Source organism: Neovison vison, chromosome 5 (assembly GCF_020171115.1).
Source record: "Neovison vison isolate M4711 chromosome 5, ASM_NN_V1, whole genome shotgun sequence".
Taxonomy (NCBI): Eukaryota; Metazoa; Chordata; class Mammalia; order Carnivora; family Mustelidae; genus Neogale; species Neogale vison.
In genome coordinates, this window is record NC_058095.1 from 63851009 (window position 1) to 63878892 (window position 27884).

Genomic DNA, 27884 nt, shown 5'->3' on the forward strand with positions numbered 1-27884 from the left:
TACAAAAGGGGTTTTTCCCCCCTCTTACTTGACTCATGTAAGTATTTATTGAGCAGCTAGGGAGATACAAAGGTGATAAAACATGGTCAAAGAGGTGAGTCAAATGCACAAGTAACAGAGAGCGAAGTATAAGGTTCCTTGGATCAGAACAGTCAGATGAAAGTGCTTTGGGAAGTCAGGAGGGAGATTGCTTCCAGCCTGGAAGGGGGTGTGGGTGGGTGGCAAACCAGGAACGGGGATTGAAATTAAAATAGAAGACTTTCGTCTAGATTGTTGATTTTCAGTATGGACTATATTTGTCTCTCTTTTTCCTCTCCCCATCTTTGGGCTTAATTTACCAGGACCGTTCAGCGTGCTTTTTCTAGACTTGCTTGCATTTTTGCTTTAATGTCTTCTACAGAAATAGATCCTTTTGCTGTTTTAGGACGTTTTTCTTCCTCCTTTTTTAAAGGATTTGTGACCTTTTGATCTTGGAGTTAATGGTTTTGAGTCTTTCCATTCTGGCTTGATTTTTTTTTTTTTAATGCCTTTTTGACTGGAGAATCAAGTATAGATTTCTTCCCTGGAGCTTTTTCTTCAGCTTCCTCATTCTCATCAGCCAGTTTCACTTTTTTTCTATGGAAACTTGCTGTCAGTTACAGGGGCAGATCACTTTCCAGATATGCTGTGGAGTTTCACACCTTCATCTTCTGACTCTTTGTCTTCCTCCACAGCTGCTAGGTGCTGTCCACACGTACAGGACCTGGACCACATTTAGATCACAGGTGGTGTTATTTCAGAGCCCCCAGGGGAAACCATTGGCTGTACAGATGTTCTCAAAGTTGCCAGTGTTCTTTAGTTGGACTGCCTTCATAATTCATTGCCTCTGCTTTAACAGTGTGCAATTCAACTTTTGCATCAGCCCCCAAACCGACCATTCTTAAAGGTAACTCATGTTCATTTTCATCAATATCCACTTTAAAATGATACTCTTTGGCCCTTGTTGGCCTCACAACTGAGAAGATACTTCTGGGGCCACACAGGGGCTCATGTCCTTGTCCACTGAACCTTCTTTGGAGTGGGAATCTTATATGGGAGAGAAGGCAGCTGGAAATAAAGACTTCCGTTACAGGGAACAGCCGTGTAGAACTGAATCACACCAGGGCCGAAAGTTTTTACTTGTGTTGAAGCCCCGTTTATTTTTTCTTTCATTACTTGAGATTTTGGTCTCCTATCCAGGAAACCATTGCGTAATCTAAAAGCAGCAAGGATTGAGTCCTGTGTTTTCTGTAAATTTTATTTTTTTCAACTGTAAATTTTATTGTTTTAGCTCTTAGATTTAGGTCTTTGAGCCTAATTGTGTTTTTTGGTGAACAGAATTTGTTTAGATCTTATGTAAGACTGCCCTGGATCAGTTAACTATATTGTCCTTTTAAAAGCTTCATAGTGGGATGCCCGAGTCGCCTAGTCGGTTAAGCATCTGCCTTCAACTCAGGTCATGATGGTGTATACACGTTTACAGTTGTTATTTTCCTGGTCAGTGAAACCTTCTATTATAAGGTAATGACATTCTATTTCTCGTAATGCTTTTTGCTGTAAAATTTGTTCTGCGTGATACTGATGTAATGAGATCAGCATTCTTTTGGTTGCTATTGACTCGTTTATCTTTTTCCTTTCCTTCTTTTTTTTTTTTTTGGAGAGGAATGGGGGAGCAGAGGGAGAAGAGAATTCCAAGCAGGTTCCACATGCAGCGCAGATTCCCACATGGGGCTTGATCTCATGACCCTGAGATTGTGGCCTGAGCTGAAATCAAAAGTTGGACGCTTAACTGACTGAACCACCCTGGCACCCCAAAATGTTGGGAATTTTTTGTTTTAGAAGTAGGCTCCACACCCAGCACGGAGCCCAGTTAGTCATACTTAACCAACTGAGTCACTTGGGCCCTCTTTTTCCTTTTATTTTCTGTGCTTTTATATTTAAGGTATATCTCTTATGTAGGTAAATAGCTGGATTTTGTTTTTTTGTTTTTTTTTTGTTTTTGTTTTTTTTAAAGATTTTATTTATTTATTTGACAGACAGAGATCACAAGTAGGCAGAGAGGCAGGCAGAGAGAGAGAGAGGAGGAAGCAGGCTCCCTGCTGAGCAGAGAGCCCGATGCGGGACTCGATCCCAGAACCCTGAGATCATGACCTGAGCCGAAGGCAGCGGCTTAACCCACTGAGCCACCCAGGCGCCCCTGGATTTTGTTTTTTTACCTGGTTTTGACGACCTGTCTTTCCACAGGATAATTTGGTTCTTTTAACCTGATTATGACAATTGGTAATACCCTCAATTATTTTTAACTATTTTATACTATTTGTCCTTTTTTTTTTTTTTTAAATTTTATTTATTTATTTGTCAGAGAGAGAGGGAGAGAGAGCGAGCACAGGCAGACAGAGAGGCAGGCAGAGGCAGAGGAGAAGCAGGCTCCCTGCCGAGCAAGGAGCCCGATGTGGGACTCGATCCCAGGACGCTGAGATCATGACCTGAGCCGAAGGCAGCTGCTCAACCAACTGAGCCACCCAGGCGTCCCTATTTGTCCTTTTTTATGCTTGAATTCGGTATTCTCGTTTGTTTTTTCTAATCCTTCTCTTGGATTGATTATTTGTTTCACTACATATTTTTCTACCCCACTGCTTTGGATTTTATCCAGTATTTTTTTTTGTTTATTGTGGCTCCTCCCCACCCCTGCCAGTTTAACTTGAAGCCTAAAGCTAATTAGTACCTTAACTCTCTTCTTGAGAAGTATTGAGGGCATAGAACTTCTCAATTTCTTTCTCTTTTCTCCTAGCTTTTGTGCTACTTTCGTCATATGTTTAGTTCTTCCTTGTTTTATTTCAACCACCAAAGACTTTATTTTATACAGTCAGTGCTCATTTAGCTTTACCCATGTGTTTGTCGTTCATATTTGCTCATCATTCCTTCTCGCAACACAGATCTCCCGTTTGGGGGTATATGCTTCTGCTTGAAGAATATCCTTCAGAATTTCCTTTAGTGAGATTACGTTCATTGGCAGATTAAATATTCGGTTGTTGTGACTTAAATCTCTTCCATTTATGCCTGTTTTTTGAAAGATATTTTTATTCGTTGGGTGTTACTTTTGTCCCAGCACACTGTCTTCTGGCTTCCACTCTTAAGACACCAACCCTTACTCTAATTTGTATTGTTTTGTGGATAGTCTGATGTATTAGGGATGGGTTTTTGTTTTTAAATCTGTCCAGCTTAAGACTCATTGAGCTGCTGCTTTTTTTTTTTTAATTTAAATACCATTAATTAACATATAATATATTATTTGTTTCAGCGGTATATAGGTATGTGATTGATTAGCCTTACTTCATACCCAGTGCTCATTACAACACTTTGGGCTTCTCGAATGTGTTGGGAGTTTTTAATCAGTTCTGGAAAATTCTAAGCTGTTTTATCTTTTTTTTTTTTTTTTTTCCTCAAGAAAATCTTTTTCTATGGTTTCATTGTTATCTCCTGAAATTCCTATTAGGTGTAACATCTTACACTCTAGTCTTCTGTTTCTTCATTGTTTTTTCTTTCCCAGTTGTTGCTTCTTGGGACTTAATTATGGGCAATTTCTTCATTTCTGTTTTTCTGTTTGCATTTCTCTTTTCAGTTACAACTAATCTGTCAAATACGTCTTCAATTTCAGTTATGTTTTTATTGCTTTAATTTCTCTTAGGCTGATTTTTAAATCTCATCATGTAAAAAATATTACCTTGCTTTAAAAAAAATGTTCAGCCATCTCTTATTTGAGTCTTGTTAATAAGTTTATAATAATATGCCTGACAATTCTTTTAAGTGTCAGTGGGTCTGATTCTGCTGAGTTGGTCATTAGTTTCTCCACTTGTGATATAGTAGTAGTACTGCTAATAATACCTTCAAAATGATGTGATGATTATATGATATGTGCATATAGTAAATGCTCAGTAATGTGTAAACCACTAATAATTAAAAATAATGAAATACGTTATATGACCTTTATGATATATATGTATATTTATGGGCTGCAGATTTTATTGAGGAATATAAAGGGCAACTTGAGTAAACAAAGAAATATACCAAAGATGCAGAGCAACACAGTATTAATAATTGAAAGAATGTGAACATCATTAATTTATATAATTGTGTATGTTTTATACAATTTTGGTAAAAATTCTAAGTATTTTTAAGTTTGCAAAATTATTTTAAAGTTCATGTAAAAGGACAAATAAGCGAGGAAAGTTTGTTTTTTGTTTTGTTTTTGTTTTTAGTCTTTCTGTTACAGTAGTTTTGTCCAGACTAAGAACAAAATGTGATTTCTGGAAGCTTGTTTATTCCTTTCTCCATAGCTGTTTAACGAGGATCCTAAAAGAAGGCCCTCTGAACAAACGAAAGAAAGTGAATGGTTGAAGAACTCAATTCCATAAAAATGACTTCGTAGCTCCAAATATCTGTCTTTTGCTTCCTTAGATAGCAGCCTGCAAAAGTACTTAGAATTCCAAGGTGGTCCTTGAAGCTTGTCTCTTGGAGGCATTTTATCCTTAGGTTGGCTTGGTCCGACTTACGTGACTAGGAGTCTTGACTGTCAGCTGAATAATACAGATATTTTTTCCTCTAGGCTTTAGTAGATTTAACATCTTTACCCAGTGTCTTTGCTGTCATCTTAGGCAGTAAACTCACAAGGCTCTGTGTTGAGCATTTACTAGGTATCAGGCCCTGGCTTAAAGGCTGAAAAATAAAAAGCAGTGAACCAAGCAAAGTCCCTTCTCGGTTCAGTAATAATTGTAGGTAATATTTACTGAACTTTTATAGTTGTAATGTGCTTCATATATACCGAGTTATTTAATCTTCTCAGAAATCTTTGTGGTAGAAAGGATTAATTCATATTCCTGCCTTACATATATGAGTGGTTTATGTACTTGTTCAGGATTGTAGTAAGATTTAGAAAGGATCCCAGGATGCCACCACTTGAAAGGGGTGACCCTGAGGCTCAACCCCAGGCAGAGCAATGCTGATCACTTTTTGTTTTGCAGCTGTACACAAAGTTGTAGTTTTGCCAGTTCCTCTTGATTGCAAAATATAAAGGTTGGCTGGGGGTGCTACACATGGTGCTGTTCCAAGTTATGGATGAGTCTGTTAACGTGCCATGAGGCTTTTCATACCAGACATTAGCGCGTACTCTTTTATCTGTAACATAGAAAAGTGTTTTCCTGTGCTACAAAAAGGTCATTGTGATGGAGGTCTATGGGAGTAGTTTTTGTATGTTTTAGCTTTTCTTATGATTTTGCTTTTAAATGGATCGAATTAAAATACAAAAGGATTTCTCTAATAATTATGTTATTTAGTTCTTAGTCAAAATAAATCTGATTGAATTTGTTAGAAACCTTGGGTTCTTTAGACCTAGAAGATTAGAAGATAATCCCATAGAATTGCTCAGTAGCATGTGTTATCTCTGGCGATTAATTACGGAGAGGGGTGACTGCATCAGATGCCTGATTCTTTCTTTCTGGGTCTCTTAGCAACAGCTGGAAGAAGAAGCAGCTAAACCTCCTGAGCCTGAGAAGCCTGTGTCCCCTCCTCCCGTGGAGCAGAAACACCGCAGTATCGTCCAAATTATTTATGATGAGAATCGGGTAAGCTCATGCCATTTCTTACAGCACAGGCCTGTAAAAGCACTTGGCTGTGCCTTTTTTAGTTATCAGTATGTTCTGTGGTAATGCTAATTGTATTAAGACCTGTTTTCTGTCATAATTTTTAATGTTCTTCAACTTTAAAGCTTGATCTTTTTTTTCCTTAGAGATTGAAGAAAAGTTGATAGGTGTATCTTAAATTAATATTTTATATAGTATATTGCATCAGTATTATTTAATGAGTATATAATTTTCTCAGCTGTATCTCTCTCCTGTCATACAAAATTGGCAAGTAAGTTTGTAGCACATAATACAAAACAAGCCATTCTGTAATTTTTCACTTTATAAAGGATAATTTGATGCCAAATACTGATGTCATCCTATGAGAGATGGGTCCATCGGATGTAGAAATGACTTGCGTTGTTAGCTTAGAATTGATAGCTGGGCTGTAGTTTGAATTTTAGTTATAAAATGTGAGGCCATTGACCTTTAGGTAGACTTTGCTTTTTTGCTTTAAGACAATTTCTTCTTTTATACTTGTAATTAAAAGTACTCATCGATTTAGAAAAGCCAGGCGTCAATTCTGTGAAAAATTTTGTGATTTCAAGTTAGTTTTTGGCTGGAATCCAGACCAGGAACTAGCAGTTAAAGGGAAATGGATTCATCTTAATATAAAGAAAACTTTCCCACAGAGCTCCTTAACATTGGGCTTCTAGAAGTTCCCAGTCTGAAGAAGAATATGCTTTAAGTACTATGGGAGAGAATAGGCCTCTTAGCTAAAGATGGTCATAAGGTAGAGGTTGAGATTGTTGCTGTAACTGGTTTTCTTTGTAGTGAGTGGAGTCATCAGAATCAGTACGTCTTACACAGGCAACCTATAACTTTACAGTAGCCCAGTTCCCAAAGGAGATTGGCTTTAAGAAAGGCAACTGTCAATTAATTATTACATACACATTTATGGGAATGATCTTAGACCAGATATACATGTATATATATAGATAGGTAACTGAAAGTCATCAGATATATAATAGGATATAATAGGATATTTTACCTGTCAGAGACAGGTAAAAATATGGGCAATTAACGTTATTTTTGCCTGGGTTCAAAACCAGTCCAGTTTGTTGAATGGACAGAGCAATCTCCTTGAAGATCTGTTTGAAGATGTATCCAGTGAGAATGAACTGTACATAAAGCAAGTGACGAGGACAGCCTTGTGGCTTTCCTGGAGGATCAGTGACTCTGGTCAAGCAGGAGTGTGGCCCAAGGTTCCAAGGTTGATAGCTGCTCCCTGTTTCAGGAAAGCCAGGAGCGTGGTGTTTTATGGGAATCTCCTGCTTTTAAAAAAGTACTCTTGGGGGCCTAGGTGGCTTAGTGGGTTAAGCATCTGCCTTCGGTTCAGGTCATGATCTCAAGGTCCTGGGATCGAGCCCTACATTGGGCTCTCTGATCACCGGGGAGCCTGCTCTCTCCCCCCAAACCCCACCTGCTGCTCTGCCTACCTGTGATCTCTCTCTCTCTGTGACAAATAAATAAATAAAATCTTATAAAAAAAATACTCTTTAGAGCAATAAAATCCTTTTGTGGGCTGATGGGTTTCATGGCCAGTTTAGGACCTCAGAGATAAAATAAGCAGGGATTAGAGCTAATAGTGGAAACGAATCGTATAGAGTAAAATTTTGACTTCTTGGTGTGAGTCAGTTTTTAAAGAAATTGAATTTAGCGATATTGATTAATTGATTGAATTTCTTAATTAGCCTTGTCATTTCTTGTGAATTTGTGATTGACTAGGATGTGAGGACTGGAAACTATTGAACAAGATCTGATGGAGAGTTTAATTTGTGTTCAACTTTTGTATATCTATGTTTTCATTAATTAGTGTAGTAAACATTTCTTGGGGCCCAGCAACAAAACAAAGCAATTCTCTCAGACCTCTTCTTTCCACTTTAGTGTGTGTGTGTGCCATTTTGTGTTGTGTTCTGTGAAGAATAGAACAGCATCTGAACTTGAAATCTTTTTTTTTTTTTTTTTTTTAAGATTTTATTTATTTGACAGAGATCACAAGTAGGCAGAGAGGCAGGCAGAGAGACGGGGGTAAGCAGGCTCCCTGATGAGCAGAGAGCCCGATGCGAGGCTCGATCCCAGGACCCTGGGATCATGACCTGAGCTGAAGGCAGAGGCTTTAACCCACTGAGCCTCCCAGGTGCCCCATGAACTTGAAATCTCGCTTAGTATTCCTCTTCTTCTTTAAAAAAAAAAAAAGAAAAGAAAAGAAAAATTATTTATTTATTTGACAGACAGAGATCACAAGTAGGCAGAGAGGCCGGCAGAGAGAGGGGGGAAGCAGGCTCTCCGCCAAGCAGCCCGATGCGGGGATCAATCCCAGGACCCCGGGATCATGACCCAAGCTGAAGGTAGAGGCTTTAACCCACCCAGCCACCCAGACGCCCCTCTCATAGTAGTATTCTTATAGTGAAGACTTTTTTTAACTGGGAGTAGCTGTAGAAATCATCTTTTTGCACAACTCCTCCTCTTTATTGTCTTGCTCTGAGTCGTCTGCGGCTCTGAAGAGCTGCACAGAGGCTCCTGGCGGGGAGGCCAGGGGAGCGCAGCTGGGCCTGGGGCCTGGGCTGTCTCACTGCGGCCTCACCGCGCTGCCTTCTGTCAGGCCTTCATGGCCTTTTTGGCTTTTCTTTAATGAATGACCTTATCTGCTTCAACACCGCAGGAAAGGAGAGATGGGTGAGGGCAAGAGGACGTCTCTCTCGTTCCCTGTTTGGCAGCCGTCTACATGTTGGGATGAAGCCCCATGGGAGATAGGGGCCATTATCTTGTATTAGGCATCATCGTTTCTTTAGAAAGTTAGTGGGAGGAGGAAAGCTACCCAGAAGTGACTGTTAATTTTAAAGTTGGCTTCCTGAGAGAAAAATTGTCTTGCATCATATTTAAACCTTACACTGAGATTCACTTCGTCTCTAAACAGACTCTTCTCCCAGACTATTTTTAACAGTTCAGTTTGCTGTTACCCTTCCCCGTTGTCGGTTCCAGAAATATTTATAAATGCTCTAATTTCAGAAATCTAATACATATAGAAAAGGGTGTGCATGGAGTGTGGTTTTCAAAGATATCTCGTTTATTTTTTGATTGCATGATTTGCAAGTTAAAGTGACAACACAAGAAAGAAAGGGATTAATGGTAGAAAGTATGCTTCATGCCAGCAAGCGCTGGTCACCTAGGCCAGTGTCCTAGGCCGTCTCGGTTTCCCTCTCCACCACACTGTAGAGTTAGTTCATTAGTCAAGAGCATCAGTCCTTCCTCCGAAGTAGTGGTCTGGTCAGTGGCTTTTCTCTTCCTCCTTTGGCAGTGGCTTATGTGAGTCCTCATCGCTCACATACATAGTGAGTGTCCTTCCTTCAGTCTTCTTTCTTTCTAACCGGTCCTTCACGTTTGAGCCTCCTTATATTATTCTCCAAATAAAACCTTTTGATTGTTGGGGCGCTTGGGTGGCTCACTGGGTTAAAGCCTCTGCCTTCGGCTCAGGTCATGATCTCAGTGTCCTGGGATCGAGCCCCAAATTGGGCTCTCTGCTCAGCGGGGAGCCTGCTTCCTCCTCTCTCTCTGTCTGCCTCTCTGCCTACTTGTGATCTCTATCAAATAAATGAATAAAATCTTAAAAAAAAAAAACCCCAACCTGACACCTTTTGATTGTTTTCCACTTTCTGCAGAATAGCCTAAACTTTTTCTCCATGCTTACAGTCCTGCCTGCCTAGCCATTGGCCCAGTACTCCTTTTGAAGGCTATCCTACCAGGCTAGGTTTGAATGTTCCCCTGAAGCTGCTCGTACCTTTATCCCTGGATGTTCCCCCTGCCTTCAGGCATTCCAGTATCTTGTCGTGTCCTGTCTTACAAGTGCACTCATACTTCAACCCTGCTCACATTGTCATTTTCCCTTGAAGCTTTTCAAGACTCCTCTTCCTCCTACTCGTCATTGACACTAGACACTACAATGTAGTGCCTGGCACATAGAACATACTGACATGTTTGAGGAACCAAGTACCTCTGTCTATAGACTTAAGATAAAAATTTTAATATGGAAATGTGAGGGTTTTAAATTAAAATTTTTGTCTGCCAAATTTGATAGGTTAATAGTGTTCTTAGCGGTTAAGCCAACATGATGGCTTAATAAAAGTTTGTTAGATGTTTAATAAAAGTTTGCATAACCAAAATCTTGGGGTCTGCAAGCATCTTAAAAGCCAGCTTTTAAAATTAGCTCTGAAAAGGCAAGTGTCTTTACGTATTTGGATATTCATAAGTATTTGACATAATATAATTTTACTCCCTTGTTTCTCAGTGTTATTTGTGGGCAGTTCCACTTAGCCTGCCTGTACTTGGTATAGACGCTAATACAGAGTGCCTTGAGAAAGCAAATTTAAGGGGTGTTTGGCGGCTCAGTCTGTGGAGCGTGTGGGTCTTGATCGTGGGGTTGTATGTAGATATCACTAAAAAGAAAAAAAAAAAGGAAAATAAATTTTAAAACTGGTACATGTTGGGTCTGGAGGAAGTTAATTGTAGGTGCTAGATATTCCCAAATTTTTTCTCTGTGATGATGTTATTTATGTGTTATTTAATATATGTCTTTAGCTAATCAATTTGAATTTTATGATCATACTGTTTTGACTTCTTGGGTTCGTTGTTCTCAACTGGAGACTTTCTTTGATTGTTGTAACTTGGAGAAGAGGTGGAGTGCTACTGGCATCTAGTGGGATACAGCTAAATATCTCCCAGTGCATGGGACAGCCCCTAGAACACCTATTGGGCCCCAAATGGTAATAGTGCCGAGGTTGACAAATCCTGCCTTTAAATGATCTATAGAAATAGGATCGGCTCTGCAAACTTAATGGATTTTTATAGTTTTATATTTGACTTTTTTGCTATATTCATTTCTCATCTTAATAACCTTTTTAGTTTCTTGGAGTTTGGAAAGTGCTTTACGGTATTTTGTGCTTCTTAAATGCTTCCTAGTTCTTTCCACACAGTATAATACTAAATAAATACTTGATGGATTGATTTTGATTGATAAATGAGATGAAAAGGAGAATATTTATTTTAAGGGAACATTTTTCTTTACACTTGGGGAATACTGATTAATATCCATTCCCAATTGTGTGTCACATCAGAAGCCCTGGAGAGTTTCCCAGCAGCAAGTACATTGAGGTGCTCGTCTGCACGGCAGATGGGAAGCCATTGTTACTAAAGGGAATGCTTTGGGAGGAACTTAAGAACCACTGACACAGGGGCACCTGGGTGGCTTAGTGGGTTAAGCGTCTGCCTCCGGCTCAGGACATGATCTCAGGGTCCTAGGGTCGAGTCCCGCATTGGGCTCTCTGCTTGGCAGGGAGCCTGCTTCCTCCTCTCTGTCTTTGCCTACTTGTGATTTCTCTCTGTCAAATAAATAAATAAAATCTTTAAAAAAAAATAAAAAGAACCACTGACAAATTTGGTAGTCCTGTAATTCCAGTTTAAATATCTTTAACTTCTGATTTGTTATATTTTGTCTATGAAAGGACGATTTCTGTTAGCATATTGGTTTAGATTAATTTACTTTTGAAAATGGACAGTAAAAAATACTAAATTCAGCATTTATTTACTATTGAATACTGGAGAAATTTAAACTAGCTGTTTCCTCTATTCAGTTATTACCCAAGTTTTCTTGTAACTAGAGTATGAGCTCATTATAAGCTTTTCTTCCAAGAGATCAGTTTGGCTTACAGCGGTAAAGACTGACAACTTTATAGTGTTTTATGTTTTAAAATTTGTTTTTTAAATTTTATTTTATTGAGAGAGACACAGTGAGAGAGGGAACACAAGCAGGAGAAGCAGGAGAGGGAAAAGCAGGTTCCCCACTGAGCAGGGAGCCTGATGTGGGACTTGATCCCAGGACCCTGATATCATGACCTGAGCGGAAGGCAGATGTTTAACGGCTGAGCTGCCCAGGTGCCCCTTAAATTTTTATTAAAGACATGACTTGAAGTGTTGAGGGATTCGTTTTTAATAGTGAATCTTTGTTCCCGCTCCCTAGAATCTTGATATCTATTTGCTGTTAAGAACTTCACAATTTTTTAGTTATTACTTTTTTTTTCTTTAAAGATTTTATTTGCTTATTTGAGAGCAAGAGTGAGAGAGCACAAGATTATGGTGAGGAGCAAAGGCAGAAGAAGCAGACTCTTTGCTGAGCAGGGGAGCCTAATGCCGGGGCTTGGTCCCAGGACTCTGGGATCATGCCCTGAGCCAAAGGCAGTCGCTTAACCAACTGAGCCACCCAGGCACCCCAGTTAACTACTTTCAGTACAAATGTGAAGTTTTGACTTAATTTGGTGAGGAAGCTGTGAAAACAGAAGACTGAGTATTTCAACTTATCATATGATAAGAGTATTTGGAAATAAGGGAAGTTCAACTATAGAGTAGTTTTTAGGTAAATGCTATTAAATTGGTAGTGGTTTTACACTTAGGTAATACAACTTTTAATTACACAATATAATACTGTCTTTATCTGTAGAAAAAAGCAGAAGAGGCTCATAAAATATTTGAAGGTCTTGGCCCAAAAGTTGAACTGGTAAGTACAGAATTTCTTTTTTCATGTCTGGTGGTGGTTTTTTGTTTGTTTTGGTTTTGGTTTTTGTTTTTTTAGTCATTTTTCTTGGGATAAGATGGAATACAACCTATCTACTGTGGAATGATCTGGGCAGTACATTTGTGGCAACTTAAAAATAGTGTGGCACAAACTTGGTTACCTTTGCAGAAGTATTGTCCTGAGTGTGTTTTTGCCTGAGCAGGCCATTTAATCATACGAGGTAGAAGCAGGACAAGTAAGACAAAAATAGCTCTTTGGACCATATGTTCTTCCTTTGCTTTTGCAATTAAAAACCTGAATAAATGTATTTCTTATGGGATACCGTGGATTTATAAACATTTTTATGAGAGTGCCATTAATAGGAGATGTGGAAGGAGAATTATTCAGGGAACCTGGAAGTCTGGAGGTTTTGGGAGGGCAGGTACTGTGATGATCTAGGAGTACTAGGTTTACATGAAAATATGAACTGTTTCTTTGTACTTTTATAGACATGTGTACAATGTGGTATATTTAAATATTTGATTTATTTTATAGCCACTCTATAACCAGCCATCGGATACCAAGGTGTATCATGAGAACATCAAGACGTAAGTATTTATCATCTTTGGAGTTCTTCAGTTAAAGACCATATTTTCTATAAAGAGATTGTTTTATGTTATCTGCTGACATTTATATAATATAGTGTAGGTGTGTTTTAGATTTGTGTAATTTGCTGTCGTTTTACTATATGTTATCTTCCTCTGGCTTCTTGGGGGTTGGGGTAACAGCTTTGAGTTTCCGAGGCCAAAAAAAAAAAAAAATGAAATAAATTATTGCATAAAACTAGCTGGTTTTATGATCTGCTAGTAAAAAAGGTGAATACTTAACATTGAAATGGCTTACCTTGAGGCTTGAATTTTTTGCCTCCTGTTTTGTCTTTTTTTCAGTGGAGTACCTGCAAGGCGCATGATGAAGTAAGATAATGAAGCTTTTTCATTTAAGACTAGTGATGACACCGTCCCCCACCAAGCCACATCTGCCATTGCAAAGTAGAAGTGCCACGGATCATTTTATCATTATTCAAAATCCTATTCTAGGGAAATCCCTTCCATGACTCTTGCTAATGACGGTATTTGTAGACCCTTCTGCCATTTAATGTCCTGGTGCCTTGGAAGCGCTCAGTCACCTCACATGGGTGAGGAGACTGTTCAGAATGTAGTTTGCTTAGCCTTGCTCATCCTAGATACCAGGCCTTTATGGATGCAGAGTTTGGAATAAGAAAATAAGTGAAAAGAAAATCTAATTTCTTGATCTGATTGAAGTAAGAGAGGAAGCTAGATAGGTATCTTTTTTTTTTTTTAAATTATCATACTTGGAGAGAATTTAGGTGAATTATTCTTAGTTTGTAACAAAAATGTGATATTTCTACTTTATGTTTTATTAAGAATAATCAGCACATTTAAATTATTGACTAGTATAGTTACTAATGAGCAGATTGCTATTTATATATCATATTTTTTTCTTTGAAAAAACTTCTTACTGAGAGTATGTGCAATAGTTGACTACTTTGCAGAACTGGTGGCAAATATAATTTGCATGGTAGTATGCATGAACAAAATTGAAATTTGAATAAGTTTAACTTTTGTTAAGTAAGTGGTTTATGATAAAAGTCATATATACTTAGAATTTTTCTGTGAGATGCTTCTGTGGTCTTGAAAACCCTTAGAAGTAGGTTTAGGCAAAATTCATAAAAAATAATACCTTGTTCTGGAGCTGTTTAGCTGTTTTAGCATTTTTTAAAGGGAGAGTAGCAGATAAAATCTAGTGGGCTACTTTTAATGATTCCCCCCTCCCCCCAAAGCTTCAGTTATGTTTGTGTTCTGTCTTTCCCCCCTAATATTAGCTGGAGAGCAGCTCTGTCTGATTTATTTCATGCTGTCTACACTGCCCGACTACAGTGCTTAGTACACTGTCCTGGGATGGGTTACTACTGACTGGCTGACTTCTTAAATCCTAGGAAACATTTTAAATGATATTTATTGATTATCATTTGCTTTTGAGTAGCACGTAATTAAAGCTAGAGCAAACCAAATCTGTGGTAATGTTTCCACTGTACGTCACCTTGTGAAATAACCATTTACTCAGCTGCATGCATCCGTATGAATCGTGTAGTAGCTCTTTTCTCATCACCGTCATTTGCTTTGTATGAAATAGCAAATATACCTTTTAATAATTCTTTTCATGTCTTGGCTACTTTTCCATATAGCCAGCTCCTGACTGTCCACGCTAATTTGAGTGGAACCAGTGTCACTGTTAGTCCTGAGTGGCAGATAATCCAAAAAATTACTTCTACTTGCCTTGGCTTTGTATTTATATTTGAATAATCAGCTTGAAATCCTTTCTGGAAGTAGGTGGGGTATAAATATTTATATTTGAACCTGCATGTCATTGTTTTTGAAGGTCACAGTGCTTCAAATTTAAAAAGTGTAACCATTTCATTAAGATATAAGAGAAGTCTTCCTGTCTTGTCACATTGCCCTCCATGACTTCTTAGAGTGGTTTGTGTTATTTCTGTGATGGAAGGAAATCTGTGTAAAAGCAGAAGTCCCCTCTCTTCTCTGTGGGTGCACCTTCTCATAGAAGGGAGGTCAGCACCTTACCTGAGGTAGGGAGGTAACTTTAAAAGCCTTTCCTTCTCATCTACCTCCCCTCCTCCAAGAATGTACAGAGATGTTTATATCACCAGAGTTCTTAAGAAGAATCATTGACTGTAATTATAACTTGAAAATATTTGCCTTATACTTGGATGTAATAATTGAAAGTGAACTATTTGTATAAAATCTTGCTGTAGAGTGAGAGGAATCTTAGTCCTAATTATTGCAAAAGTCTTATTTTGCAGGGTGAAAAAAATAAGACTAACTTTGATCACATCAGATATTCCTAAGTGATCTTTGCTTGTTTTTCAGTGTCTCTGAAAAAAAAAAGTGAATGCATTATTAAATTATGCTTTTTCTTAATGTCATACAACCATATTTTTCTCTTCTAGAAACCAGGTGATGAGGAAAAAACTCATTTTATTTTTTAAAAGAAGAAATCATGCAAGAAAACAAAGGGTGAGGTCCTATCCTTTAACTGAAATTTGTACAACTTTCCCATTCATGCTCATTTAGGCATTTGCTTTCCCTTTGTTAGTGAGAATGGTTCTTGATTCTGTTTGAGAAAAGGTTGCCGATTTAGGAAGTAACTATAGAGATGACTTAAATATAAATCTAATTCTAGCAGCAATTGACATTTAATATCATTATCAAATTAATTTCTTTGGTCATCTGTGTATAACATTTTCATCTAGCCAAAATAAAGAAAATGGTGAGTAGTTAAAAAGGGAACATGAAAGAGAAGTAGGATGATCAACATTTAGTCTCTTAAACCCTCAGACCAGTGTGGGTAAGTTACAGTCATGCTGAGTGGACATTACTTTTCTTTCTTATTAGGAACTGGGTCAGCTAAAGTTCACCTTTTTGAACTTCAGATACGTTTTCACATTTATTACATGACTTGCAGTCCAGAAGTTTTGTGGTTCTAATGTTCATGGAAATGAAGTTACAGAAAATATAATGCCAGTATGTTTCTTTTCACAATATGTTTCTGCTAAGTTGAGACAGACTGTTAATTCGTTTAAATTCAGTTGCTTACCAAATAAATGATGTTCCTTAATTCACATGAAAAATGAGCCGTGTGCCTTATAGTTAATGACGTGACAGTTTAATGAATTGTAAAGCTCAAGAGTCAGTGGCTTTTACTTGACACATAACTTCTAATGTAATCTGCCAATCTGGTCCTTCAGATACTGTCCTTAAATTAGTGTGTTTTTGTTTTTGCAAGAAACATACAAAAATTAAAAGAGAAACTACTAAAGCATTTTTTTCTATCCAGTAATTTTGTTATAATTGTGGTAATTTACTGTCTGCTGATGCAAACATAGGAGCATAGACTTTGTTTTCATGCTTCACAGAGTCTTTAGTTATAACGTTTACATGTTCACTGATTTGTTTAATAAATATTTATTGGCTGTTTACTCTGTCCATGTATTGTTCTGCAGAGGTGAGCAAGATAGCCATGTGGTTTTAACTCTTAAATCATACAGTGTGACTGGGGGCAGATGAGTCACAGGCAGTTACAGTATCGTACTCACATTGTGGGAAGGGACAATACGGATGGCTGTGGGAGCATACAGGAGGGGCAGCCAATGCTCCATGTATGAATTGTAGAGGGAAGTTTGTAGGACAACAAGAAACTCTGGAAATCTGCGCAGGCACAGGGAGCCGCTGAAGTGAAGGTCTGGGAGGTGGACAGAGTGTGGCAGGTTGCTGGGAGTACGGCAGAAATGAGGCTGCTGGGGGAAGAGGGCCGGTTCGCCCGCAGGAGGTTCACCTACCAGACTTTGGGTTAGATCCCAAGGGCATCTTTTAAGTGTTTGAACTGAGAAGTGAAATGTTCAGGTTTGTATTTTAAGAGTTTGCTTCTGGCTCCACCATTAAGAAGGCCTGGGAGAGAATAAAGGCCGCCTAGGAGCCAGTTTGGAGGTTCCAACTTTGATGTAGGTATAAGGGATGGTGTTGACCTGGACTGAGGAGCTAGCTAGAGACGGAGAAAGTGAAGGACACAGAAGATACCTGGGAGTTGAGAAGAATGGTTGGCAAATGTCTGGGGGGCGGCACGGATCGTGAGGAGGATAATACTCTCCTCTCTAGAGCCACTTTCTGTTAATGGTTTTTCACAAGTCCTATACCTTTTTCTATCCGTGTGTTGTTGACACGTTCACACTTCTGTGCTCATAAGGGAGGCTTCTCGCCTCTCTATTGAAAAAAATGAGATCACACATTACTCATTTCTCTAAAAGGATTAACTCTTGGTTTCATGTAGTTCACTGCATTTCTTTTTATCATAAAGCACAACCAATTTCTGCTTTTTCCAGACTGTCAAAAATGTTTAGATAACATTATTTATAATAGCAAAAACCTTCAAGTAGTCCAAGTCTCCAGCAGTAGAGGAACGGTTAAAGCATGAGTGTTTTCTTTGACACATGGGAAGGAAAACACCAAAATGTTAATATGATTGCCGTTGGGTTTTTGGGATTATGAACTATTCACATGTTTCTATCACTTATTTTCCATTTTTTTGACAATGAAGACATATATTGTTATCCGGAAAATAATAAAAGTAGCTGGGCAGCTAATAGTAGTGGCTTATTAATTAAATAATTTTGTTAGTCTTAACATTAACTTAAAAAAATCTAGCCAAAATATGCTCTATATGCTGATCTTTGTAGGAAACAGGGCTCTTTCCTCTCTCGTCTTTCAGATCAAGGACGTTTCATTCACAGTTGAGTCCTAGGCCAAATGTACTTCTGACTTAGCCTTAAGAAGTAGCATTTACTGTAAAGTATTAGGTTTGTCAGAATGACAGAGTTTAGTTTAATTATTAATTTGCTACGGGTATTTAATAGGAACAAAAAATCTGCCAGCGTTATGATCAGCTCATGGAGGCATGGGAGAAAAAAGTGGACAGAATAGAAAATAACCCCCGGAGGAAAGCTAAGGAAAGCAAAACAAGGGAGTACTATGAAAAGCAGTTTCCAGAAATTCGAAAACAGAGAGAACAACAAGAAAGATTTCAGCGGTAAGTAGTTTCATGTTTAATGGCTGTGCTCTTCTGGCTAATGGCTATGCTTTCTCCTCGCTGACAGATTCCCATTCCTGCTCTCTCACGGTGTTAATGGTTACCTGAATCTGATCTTAAGGAAGTTCATAAAGAACCTTTCATTTTGAATATAAAATTTCATTATCAGCTGGCGAAGATTACATCTTGGTGAATTTAGTATTTGTTTTTTATTCTTAATAATGCTGCTCAATCTAAATTTAAGTGAATATTTTGAAAGTAATTCTTCTGTTCTTGAAAATACCTATTCCTTTAGAAATGGCAGTTAAAAAGAGTAGACTTGAATATTTCTTAGTTCTTCATTACCTGCCAACATGACCGAAGAGTATTATATATGGATGGCTAATTAAGAAATTCTTTGATATTGGTTGATAGTTTCTGATTTGTTTCTACTTTAGAGAGCAAGTATTTTATAAAATTAAAAACTTTAGATTTCAGGGGGTGGGAGGTTGGGGGAACAAGGTGGTGGGTATTAGGGAGGACACATTGCATGGAGCACTGGGTGTGGTGCAAAAACAATGAATACTGTCATGCTGAAAAGAAATTAAAAAAAAAAAACTTAAAAAAAAAAGCTTTAGATTTCTTCTCCACTATTTCTTGTAAGAGTATATATAAGCTTTAATTCTTTAATCACGATCAAGTTTTTATGAGGGATGATGGTTGTTTTCTTTTCCCCTCCCTGTAAAAAATACTTGATGTATTTTTCCAAGTCTGTTCCTCTGCTGTGGAAAGCAAAGACTGCTATTTGAAATGGAAATGTCATCAATACCTGTGGTTTTCCGGAAGTCCCCATAAGTTGTTCTACCATTTGAACTTGGACATGTAACCTTTAAATTTTAATCTCAATATTTTTTTAAAAAGATTTTTATTTATTTATTTGACTGACAGATCACAAGCAGGCAGAGAGAGAGGCGGGGAAGCAGGCTCCCTGCTGAGCAGAGAGCCTGATGTGACCGATGTGGGGCTTGATCCCAGGACCCTGGGATCATGACCTGAGCCGAAGGCAGAGGCTTTAACCCACTGAGCCACCCAGGCACCCCTTAATCTCAATATTTTAATCATTCCTCTATAGAATCCTAATCTTCGGGCATATTACTTAAAAGTGGTATCTCAGTAGCATTAGTTCTCTGACTTCTAGTTGGTTAAAAAAGTCCCATTTAGAGGAGTAATGCATGTAAAAGTAACTTAATTAGTGTCTTCTTTATAAGTGGCCTTTAAATATATTTATAATTTCTTTCTTATTTTTAGAGTTGGGCAGAGGGGAGCTGGTCTTTCAGCCACCATTGCTAGGAGTGAGCATGAGATTTCTGAAATTATTGATGGGCTCTCTGAGCAGGAGGTAAGGAAATTAATTGACTTAGCTTTTTAAATTCATTGATTATTCAGGCATTTTTAGCCTCATACCCCGGGAACTAAGGGCTTATTTGTCCATAAATGAGGGAACATTTATAGAGTTTGGACTGTTCCAAAGACCAGCCAACCACTGAAAGTGTTACAGTAGGCAGTCCGGTGATCAGATTGGCATCTTACATAGATGGCTTTAGCAGCAGGGAGGCCTGGAGGAGAGGTGAGGGCACTGTTAACTTGAAAACAAGACCTGAATCAGGGTGTCAGTGGCAGGGATGTGTAGGAGCAGACTGCCCAGAGAGATTCATCTGAAGTGGACCTGAGGTGCTGGTGGGTTCCCCAAAGTGTGCCCTCCAGCCACAGAAGCCTGGGAGACAGAGATGATAAGGCATTGATAAATCTGTGCTGAGTAAGGATAAGTTTCAGTCCCTGTCATGAGTCTTTTGAGCTGTGTTCAAACCGTCTCTGAAGGTTGGTCCAAAAGCCACCTCCTGTTTAATTAGTTGTTCTGGTTTTGATTTTATATACTGGTTTTTTAAAAGCCTCATCTTTGGTGTCAACTATACTTCAGTTCATAAATAAATAAATAAATAAATAAATAACACAACCCCAGAAAACCTCATCTCTGAATTCTGAAGGTCTTGCTTATTTGAATGTGGTAGTCTCCTTAAGTACTGATCAAAGGCAGTTATTAAATTGCTATATATTTTAAAACTTGTGGTCATAAACAAACAAACAAAAACCAAAAAGCTGGTGGTCATAATCCCTGCAGTGATGACTAAATCTGCCTTAAAGTTTTTTGCTAGCTTTTCCACTGGTTCCATTAGGGCAGATCTGTCAGCACCCAAAACTGGGACAAATTGAGGTGACTAAGGCTCAGGTGTCTGCCCCAAATCATGCTTTGGTGTTCAGACTGACTGAGAGTACCCTATAAAATTTGACACTTTGTAAGGACTTGACTGTAAGGCAGTATCCACTTCTATGAGGAAAAGTTTTAGGAAAAAACCTCGCTTTGTACTGAGATCAATACATGTATTTTTGGTGAGTTTTTTCATAGAAATGTGTGCTTGTGAACTTATTAAATTACAGTTCGGGGGAAAACCGATGGTACAGATGTAACAAAGCTTTAGTTGAAATTTTAAGGATAATAGTATTCAATTTTCAGTGAAAAGATTATGTAAGATTAGCAAGAAGTATTCAACACGTCGAGTTTAATTTAAAATCACTGTCCTTAAGATTTGGACACCCGTTTATTTATTTTTTTTCCTATTCATTGGTCTCCAAAATGACATTAAGATTTATTCTCTGAAATGATCTTAAGACTTTTAAAAATGACACTGTGTTAATGTAATTAAATGTTTCATAAGATCCTTACTTCAGTGAACTTGGCATTTCTTTGTGTCCTTTAGGTCTAATATATTACTATCTGAAGTATCTACTTCTTTTAAGTAAAGAACTCTTCTCAAATTGTAGTAGTGGGATATAAAAACATAACGTATATCCTCTGCCTGTATGATTCACTTAATGAGTATTTATTAAATATATGAGTAATTAGCACATGTTAGATGTTACAGTACATGCTGCTGTTGACACATGGAACTACACATGTGGTTTTTCTGGCGTATATTAGGATAGCTATAGCCCTCTTTAAATTTTATTCTTTGTAAATTATGTTTACTTTCTTTCGCAGAATAATGAGAAACAAATGCGGCAGCTCTCTGTGATCCCGCCTATGATGTTTGATGCAGAACAGAGACGGGTCAAGTTCATTAACATGAATGGCCTCATGGAAGACCCTATGAAAGTTTATAAAGATAGGCAGTTTATGAATGTTTGGACTGACCATGAGAAGGAGATCTTTAAGGACAAGTAATTTAAACTTTAAATCATTTTCTCATACAAGTTTACAAATTCTTGAGAAGTATTTGGCATTCGCCAGCAAATTTTTTGTTTTAAAGATTTTTAATTTTTTATTTGACAGACAGGGATCACAACTAGACAGGCAGGCAGAGAGAGAGAGGGGGAAGCAGGCTCCCCACCGAGCAGAGAAGCCTGATGCGGGGCTCGATCCCGGGACGCTGGGATCATGACCTGAGCCGAAGGCAGAGGCTTTAACCCACTGAGCCACCCAGGCGCCCTGGCATTCACTAGTAAATTGAACCATTTCCCCCAAACTTTGGCCCTTTTTGGCATTTGTATGGATACTGTGGAAGGTAGAGAATATAGATTTGCTGTGACCTTCCCATAAGTTTATACATGGGAGCCTAAGTCACAGATGAGAACTGGGGTTATGGAGTCAGGTTAAGTGTGGTATCCAAATTTGGGTTGTGTCTCAATCACCTGGGGGTGCATTTTAAAAGTACTGATTTCTGTGGTCTGCTGTAGACCAGTGTCCTTGGTTCCTGGTGGATCGTACCCAGAAATCTGGGCCCTTGAAACACTCCAGTGATTCTGTAGTTATTCCTCAAGCTGGCAGTTAGGGGTCATTGGGAAGTGATCTGTACTCATAGTTCTGTTCCTGAGCACTGCCCACCCCTTTTTAAGTTGTTAAAATGTTTGTGTGTATGTGTTGTTGTTGTTGTTGTTTTTTCCTTTGTTTAAACTCAGGTTTATCCAGCATCCAAAAAACTTTGGGCTAATTGCATCATACTTGGAAAGGAAGGTAAGAAATGGTTTACATTGAGAATGTTTATAGGTTTGTGATGTTCGCTTCTTTAAACTTTTTGTGCTCTAATACACAGAGGTAGTTACAGAGAACTGATTTTTATAGAGGGCTTGATACAGAAAAGATTCTTAGGTGCCTAATATAGTGATATTTATAATTAATAAATCATAAGCACGGTCTAATTTTCACAGTTAACAAAAGACTACTTGATACTGTAGTTCCCTAAAAACACTTTTTGAACTTTCATTGAATTTTTGATTAAAATATCAGAACCCTGATATTCCCTGATTTTTTTTCCCACAGTGGATTGGATATAGTGTTTCTGAGCAACATACTTAAAAAAGAGACATTTTGAATATTTGCAGGTATGCAACAAGAAAGAGAATTTAGTTACTGCCTAATAAGGAGGTGCTTGAATGTCTCTGATAGTTCCTGGTATCTTTTCATAATTTGGATTAAGACCACTGAAATTGTCCATTAAAATAATATATATATATTTTTAGAGCCTAGATATCCCTTAAAATGCAGGCCATGTGTTGCTCTTTAATTTAGACCTTGAGAATACCAGAGGTTTCCCTTAAAAGTGTTGCTTGATTAAAAAAAAATGTTACTTCTTTGGCTCCTCAAAAATAATTTATTTTCCTTATAGAGTGTTCCTGATTGTGTTTTATATTACTACTTAACCAAGAAAAATGAGAATTATAAAGCCCTAGTAAGAAGGAATTACGGAAAACGCAGAGGAAGAAACCAGGTGGGTTTCATTACTGTGCGGAAGGTGTTTCAGGGTGGATACAGGGAGAACAAAAAGGGTAAAACCAGGGCCTTGTATTTAATCATGTGTATTTTAGGGATTGACATTTCATTAAATAATGTGGATGTTATGAACATGTTATTATTTTGAAATTAATATATATTTAATGTGTGACATCATCTATTGTGAATGTGCTGTAAGTTTCTAGTATGACAAAACCAATGAGAGATGTTCTGTACTTCCATGTTATCTAAATTGTGCCTGTAACTGTGAGTAGCGATAATGTAAGAATGGGACCCATGACAATTCATTTCATGTACCGTCTTTACCAGTCCTTTTGTCTGAGGAAGGGGGCAGGTAGAACCCATGAGAAGGACAGAGAAATGTAGTGTGGTAATGAGTGTAGAGGCTAGTTTACCCAAATACTGGGGGCCTCATTTTGTTTCAGAGGAACTTCATTTCTGGAGTTTAGAAACTTTTTACTCTGGAAAAACACTTGACCTTAAAAGACCGTGTTTAATGCAGTGCAGCGTACGTTTTCGCAGTTGCAGTTCAGTACTTTAAAAACTGTTTTCCCCTGATCAGCAGCTGTCACAGCTCCCTCGTGCTTTACCGGTGCGGCTGCTGGGGCGATGTGATGGCCGTTGCTCTCCCTGTCCAGGTTCATCTTGGGACTTGGAATCGCACGTGTGAACATGCATTGCTGCTGACTGCTGACCCGCCTTTGTAAATCCTCCTGGTCTCCCCGCACAACCACCCTTTCTTTGCTGAGCCACCCCGCTCACCAGATACAGGCTGACCCAGTGCCGTCATTATCCGTAGCCATGACCTTTTTGTGTTTCCGGGGTCATTGTTTCCTGCAGGATACTGCTGCCTCACGGGATGTGATTACATCTTCTTTGGAAACGGTATTTCTGGTCAAAGTGCAGGGAGCGTTTCATAAGCGTGACATGCTGCTAGAGGTTGAGTAAGCTGAGGTGCTCTGGGCGTGCATTTTCAGTGGATTGGTGAGGGGTCGAGAAATAAAGTTGCAGTGAGCAGAAGGGGGTGTGGAAGGCGAGCGAGTGGTAGTAGTACAGGTGTGCCCTTGTCTGTAAGGTTTGCTTACAAAGGAGAATAGAGAGATGGGCAGGGAGAGATGAGGATGGGGAGGGAGGAAAAGAGCGCGCCTGGATGCTGATGGGACTGATGTTGTGGATGCTTGTGAACTCCGTGAAGAGTTCCTGCCCAATGGGGAGCAAATCAGATGTTGTCAGTGGGGCGGGAAACACTGTTCCATCAAAGGTGCTGGGGCTTCCCACAGAGAAAGTGGAATCAAGCTCTTCTAGCTAGAGATGCCAGAGCCCATCTGTGTTTTAAACGAGTTTCAGCTACAGATTTTTAACAACAGCTTTGTTCCTTATTACCAGCTAGTATTTAGAACTTTAATTGAACTTAGTTTTTAGAAGTTACATATTTTGTATTTATAAGTTGTTTAAATTTTTTCAATCCCTGATAATGTAAGGGAATAATTTGATATTATATCTTAACATTTGCAGGATTAGCAGTCTGTTTCTTGTGATGATAGAGGAGAAAGCTGTATTAGGAAATTATGTGTGTGGGGAAATGCCTCTGTTACTCTGAAACATTGGTTTTCTCTCCTAAGGTTACCTGGGACACCATCTCACTGTTCTCTATGGCACACTCGTTCTTATTAAGTTCCACCCATATTAAGAGTTTTCTTCTGCACATTCTGCTTCTGTGTGCTCACATCTGTGTCACATCCCAGAGTGCATTTAACGAAACTGAGATTGTCCAAATGTGCTCTCATCTTGACCTGAACCTTAGTGTGTCTGCCCCCAAGTTGGCTCAGGTTGGGGTTGGTCAGCCTTTCCGTCAGTCTAGTCATTCCCATGTTAGCTTTTACGTTATTACCGTGAACATTGTTTCTCTAGTTGTATGTTTCTCTGATTGTTTCATTGGGAATTTGGGAGAGGAGGGGATTGAATGATGGAAATACAGCATGGTCTTAGACCGGAATAATCTTACCTGTTTCTTAATTGTTTGTGTACTTCATTCTGTTTGTGTCAAAATAGGTGGACAGGTTTTCTGAAATTAGGTGGTATTAGTTTAGGGGCTTGCTTATATAGGACTGAATGACATTAGAGCTGATACTATGAGAGGAAGAGCTACTGCACTTTTGAGCAGAATAGTATCAGATTGTAGTTGTGACAGGGTCATTCTGCCTTCTCTGTTGAGACTAGATTGTAAGGGAGACCAGTTAGGAGGTTACGTTGATCCTCCCAGCGGCTTGGACTGGACTCTAGAGGGGGCGGTGTTGAAAACCTGTCCATGTCTGGATGTATCTTTGGACGTAAGGTAAAGAGGTTTTTTGCTGATGGATTGATGGTGGGGGATTCAAGGACAGTTATCCAAGATAACCCTGATTTTGGCTTGTGGGGTTGCCATTTACTGTGTAGGCATGACTGAAGGGGTAGCAGATTTGGGGGGCAAAGTTGGGACATGCTGAATTTTAGATACATATGTCCAAGTGGGAATGTAAAGGGGGCAGTTGTAAGTAGAAGTCTGGAGTTTGGGAAACAGATCTGGGTTGGGAATGTACAATTTGCTGTATGGAAAAAGTTTACAAAGATTTCTTCTTCTTCTTCTTCTTCTTCTTTTTTTTTTTTTTAAGGAATCTAGTTACAAGTTAAGAACTTTTAAATTGGTGTGTCTTCATTTTACTCTGGTAGATAATAGAGCTTCAGCTAATTTGAAAGTCACTTTACTGCTCTATTATCCAATCAAGTTGGAATCAGTAGGAATTACCTTAGGTAATCCCAGAATGATTAGGGCAAATTTATTATAAGACTCTGTAGAGTTCTGCTGAAGTTTATCCTTTCTGTTTTTATTTGATTGCTTCACCCGTCCTCCCCTCCCGACTCTTACCATAGGAAGTCATTGTTATTCAGCCCTGAATGTGTTGTGTGCTGTTTGCCCAGAGAGATTCCAAGCTTGAGAGGTTGGATTTTTAACCTGGTATTGCTATAGGGAATCTTGCATATTATTTCCTCTGAAAGGGAGTTTAATCTGAGACTCATAGGGGAATGAGACAGATAATCGTATTTTTGTTAGACTTGTGTTCAGACATTATTGTTGGCAAAAGTTTTAACTCAGAATTCTGTTAGGTACTATTGAAACCATTTCACAGTTCAACTTACTAGCATGCCATGATGGGAGTGAATGTGGTTCTTTATTAAGTTTTAGTTGAAGCTGTGAATATATATCAAAGATCAGAAGCCAGTCCTCAGTGTTACTCTGTGGGATCTAGAATTATAAGTAACATGCCAAGTATTAATTTGATTCTGTGTGTAACATTTTTTGTTGGAGGTAGGAATTTCTTCTTACCTTCCAGCAGAAACTCTCATCTAATAAGTCTGTCACTGTGTAGCTAGAATTACTGTGGTACCTGCTGGTGACCAGCAGCAAAGCCAGTCATTGTTTAGAAGCCACATTCTTCGTTTCCAAATACTTGATTACCTTTCACAAGAATTTGTACTCTTCCTTCATTCTGACAACATCTTCCTCTTTAAATATGTCAGCAGGTTTTTATTCCCCAAGGACATTGAGAAAGCATATACTTATGTAAATGTAGTAATGTTTGAAGTTAGGAAAGTTTTTGACTGAGTTGTTAGACAATAGTTAGGCTGTTTAAGGTAGGTTTAAAAAGTTGGGTGTAAGAGAAAGAGCTTTAGATGCAAAAAAGCTCTTTCTATATCCATGTAACCCTAGACGTTTCCCTTCACTTTTTGAGCCTTGGCTTCCACATCTGTGAGCATGGAAGCAATAATACTTACCTTGCAGGGTTAACATAAGAACTAGTTGTGTGTGTGACATCCCTAGAGTGAGCTATCGGGGACAATTGGAGTGCCCAATAAGTGGTAGTGACTGTAGCCTCACGATGGTGTGTTGTGATTGACAGCTTTTACTCTTCAGGAAACTAGTTTCAAATTCGGTTGGTTTAAAGGCATTAGTTTTAAAATAAATAAATATATATACATACATATATATATATACACACACACACACACACACACATATATATTTTTAGATTTTGTTAATTTATTTGACAGAGAGAGAGATCATCAGTAGGCAGAGAGAGAGAGAGGAGGAGAAGCAGGCTTCCTTCTGAGCAGAGAGCCCGATGCGGGGCTCGATCCCAGGACCCTGAGATCATGACTTAAGCTGAAGGCAGAGGCTTAACCCACTGAGCCACCCAGGCGCCCTTAAATATATTTTGATAAGATATTTTCTGTTTACTGACTGAGACACTTAAAAAACTCAATGGTTAGGGGCCCGTGGGTGGCTCAGTCAGTTAAGGGTCTACCTTTAGCTCAGGTTGTGATCCCAGGGTCCTGGGATTGAGCCCCGCATTGGGCTTCTGCTCGGTGGGGAGCCTGCTTCTCCCTTTCCCTCTGTTTACTCTGCTCGTACTCGCTCGCTGTCTGTCTCTGTCAGATAAATAAATAAAATGTTAAGAAAAAGACTTAAGTGGCTAAAGGAGGACCTCATTCTTTCTGTTTCTTGAATGTTTTCAGTTCTCTAAATGCTTGCTCTTAAATTTAGTTATTTCATTTCTTGGCAACTTAATCATCTACTGAGTGGGAAGTTGTTTATCTGTTTTCTGAAGACTCGGGCATGTTAATAAACACACATAGAGTATATATAAGTGTTAGGTATTCAGTCAGATATAGTAGAATAAATCTCAGCATAAACTGTCTCTTAATCTTGCTATAGAGGAGTCTGTTGAAATTTCCTTGTTCTTCTTTTATCTTTATAAAGTACATAACACTGGGCACCTGAGTAGTTCAGTTGGGCATCAGCCTTCAGCTGGGGTCATGATCCCACGGCCCTGAGATGGAGTCCTGCATCTGGCTCCTTGCTTAGCCTGGAGTCTGCTTCTCCCTCTGCTGCTCCTTCTGCTTGTGCACTCTCTCTGTCAAATATATAAACGAAAAGATTTCTTAAAAGATTTCTAAAAAAAAAATACATAAAACTTTTTGTTTAGTTTTAGTTTTTTTTTTTTATTTGGATTTTGATTTTGTTTTCTAATGTCCTCTAACATTTACAGCGCACAGTTTGTTGTGTGGCAGACAGGTTTTGTGTTGTGAGATCCTCCCT

At 38.6% G+C, this 27884-nt stretch overlaps 1 protein-coding gene and 1 pseudogene across 18 annotated transcripts in view; one reads left to right on the forward strand and one right to left on the reverse strand.

Moving 5' to 3' along the window:
• The window catches only part of NCOR1 (nuclear receptor corepressor 1), a 156021-nt gene that overhangs the window by 49726 nt on the left and 78411 nt on the right, over positions 1-27884 (forward strand). For 12 of the 18 annotated variants that reach the window (XM_044249178.1, XM_044249177.1, XM_044249190.1 and 9 more), the window contains exons 6-15: positions 5526-5639; positions 12190-12246; positions 12799-12851; positions 13191-13217; positions 15290-15356; positions 17750-17922; positions 19210-19300; positions 20999-21177; positions 21916-21970; positions 22623-22724. In XM_044249178.1, coding sequence (XP_044105113.1) covers positions 5526-5639; positions 12190-12246; positions 12799-12851; positions 13191-13217; positions 15290-15356; positions 17750-17922; positions 19210-19300; positions 20999-21177; positions 21916-21970; positions 22623-22724 — 918 coding nt within the window. The remainder of the gene's footprint in view (positions 1-5525; positions 5640-12189; positions 12247-12798; positions 12852-13190; positions 13218-15289; positions 15357-17749; positions 17923-19209; positions 19301-20998; positions 21178-21915; positions 21971-22622; positions 22725-27884) is intronic. The other 6 variants (XM_044249181.1, XM_044249182.1, XM_044249187.1 and 3 more) reach the window with 1 other exon arrangement.
• LOC122907278 lies at positions 217-5175 on the reverse strand (annotated as a pseudogene).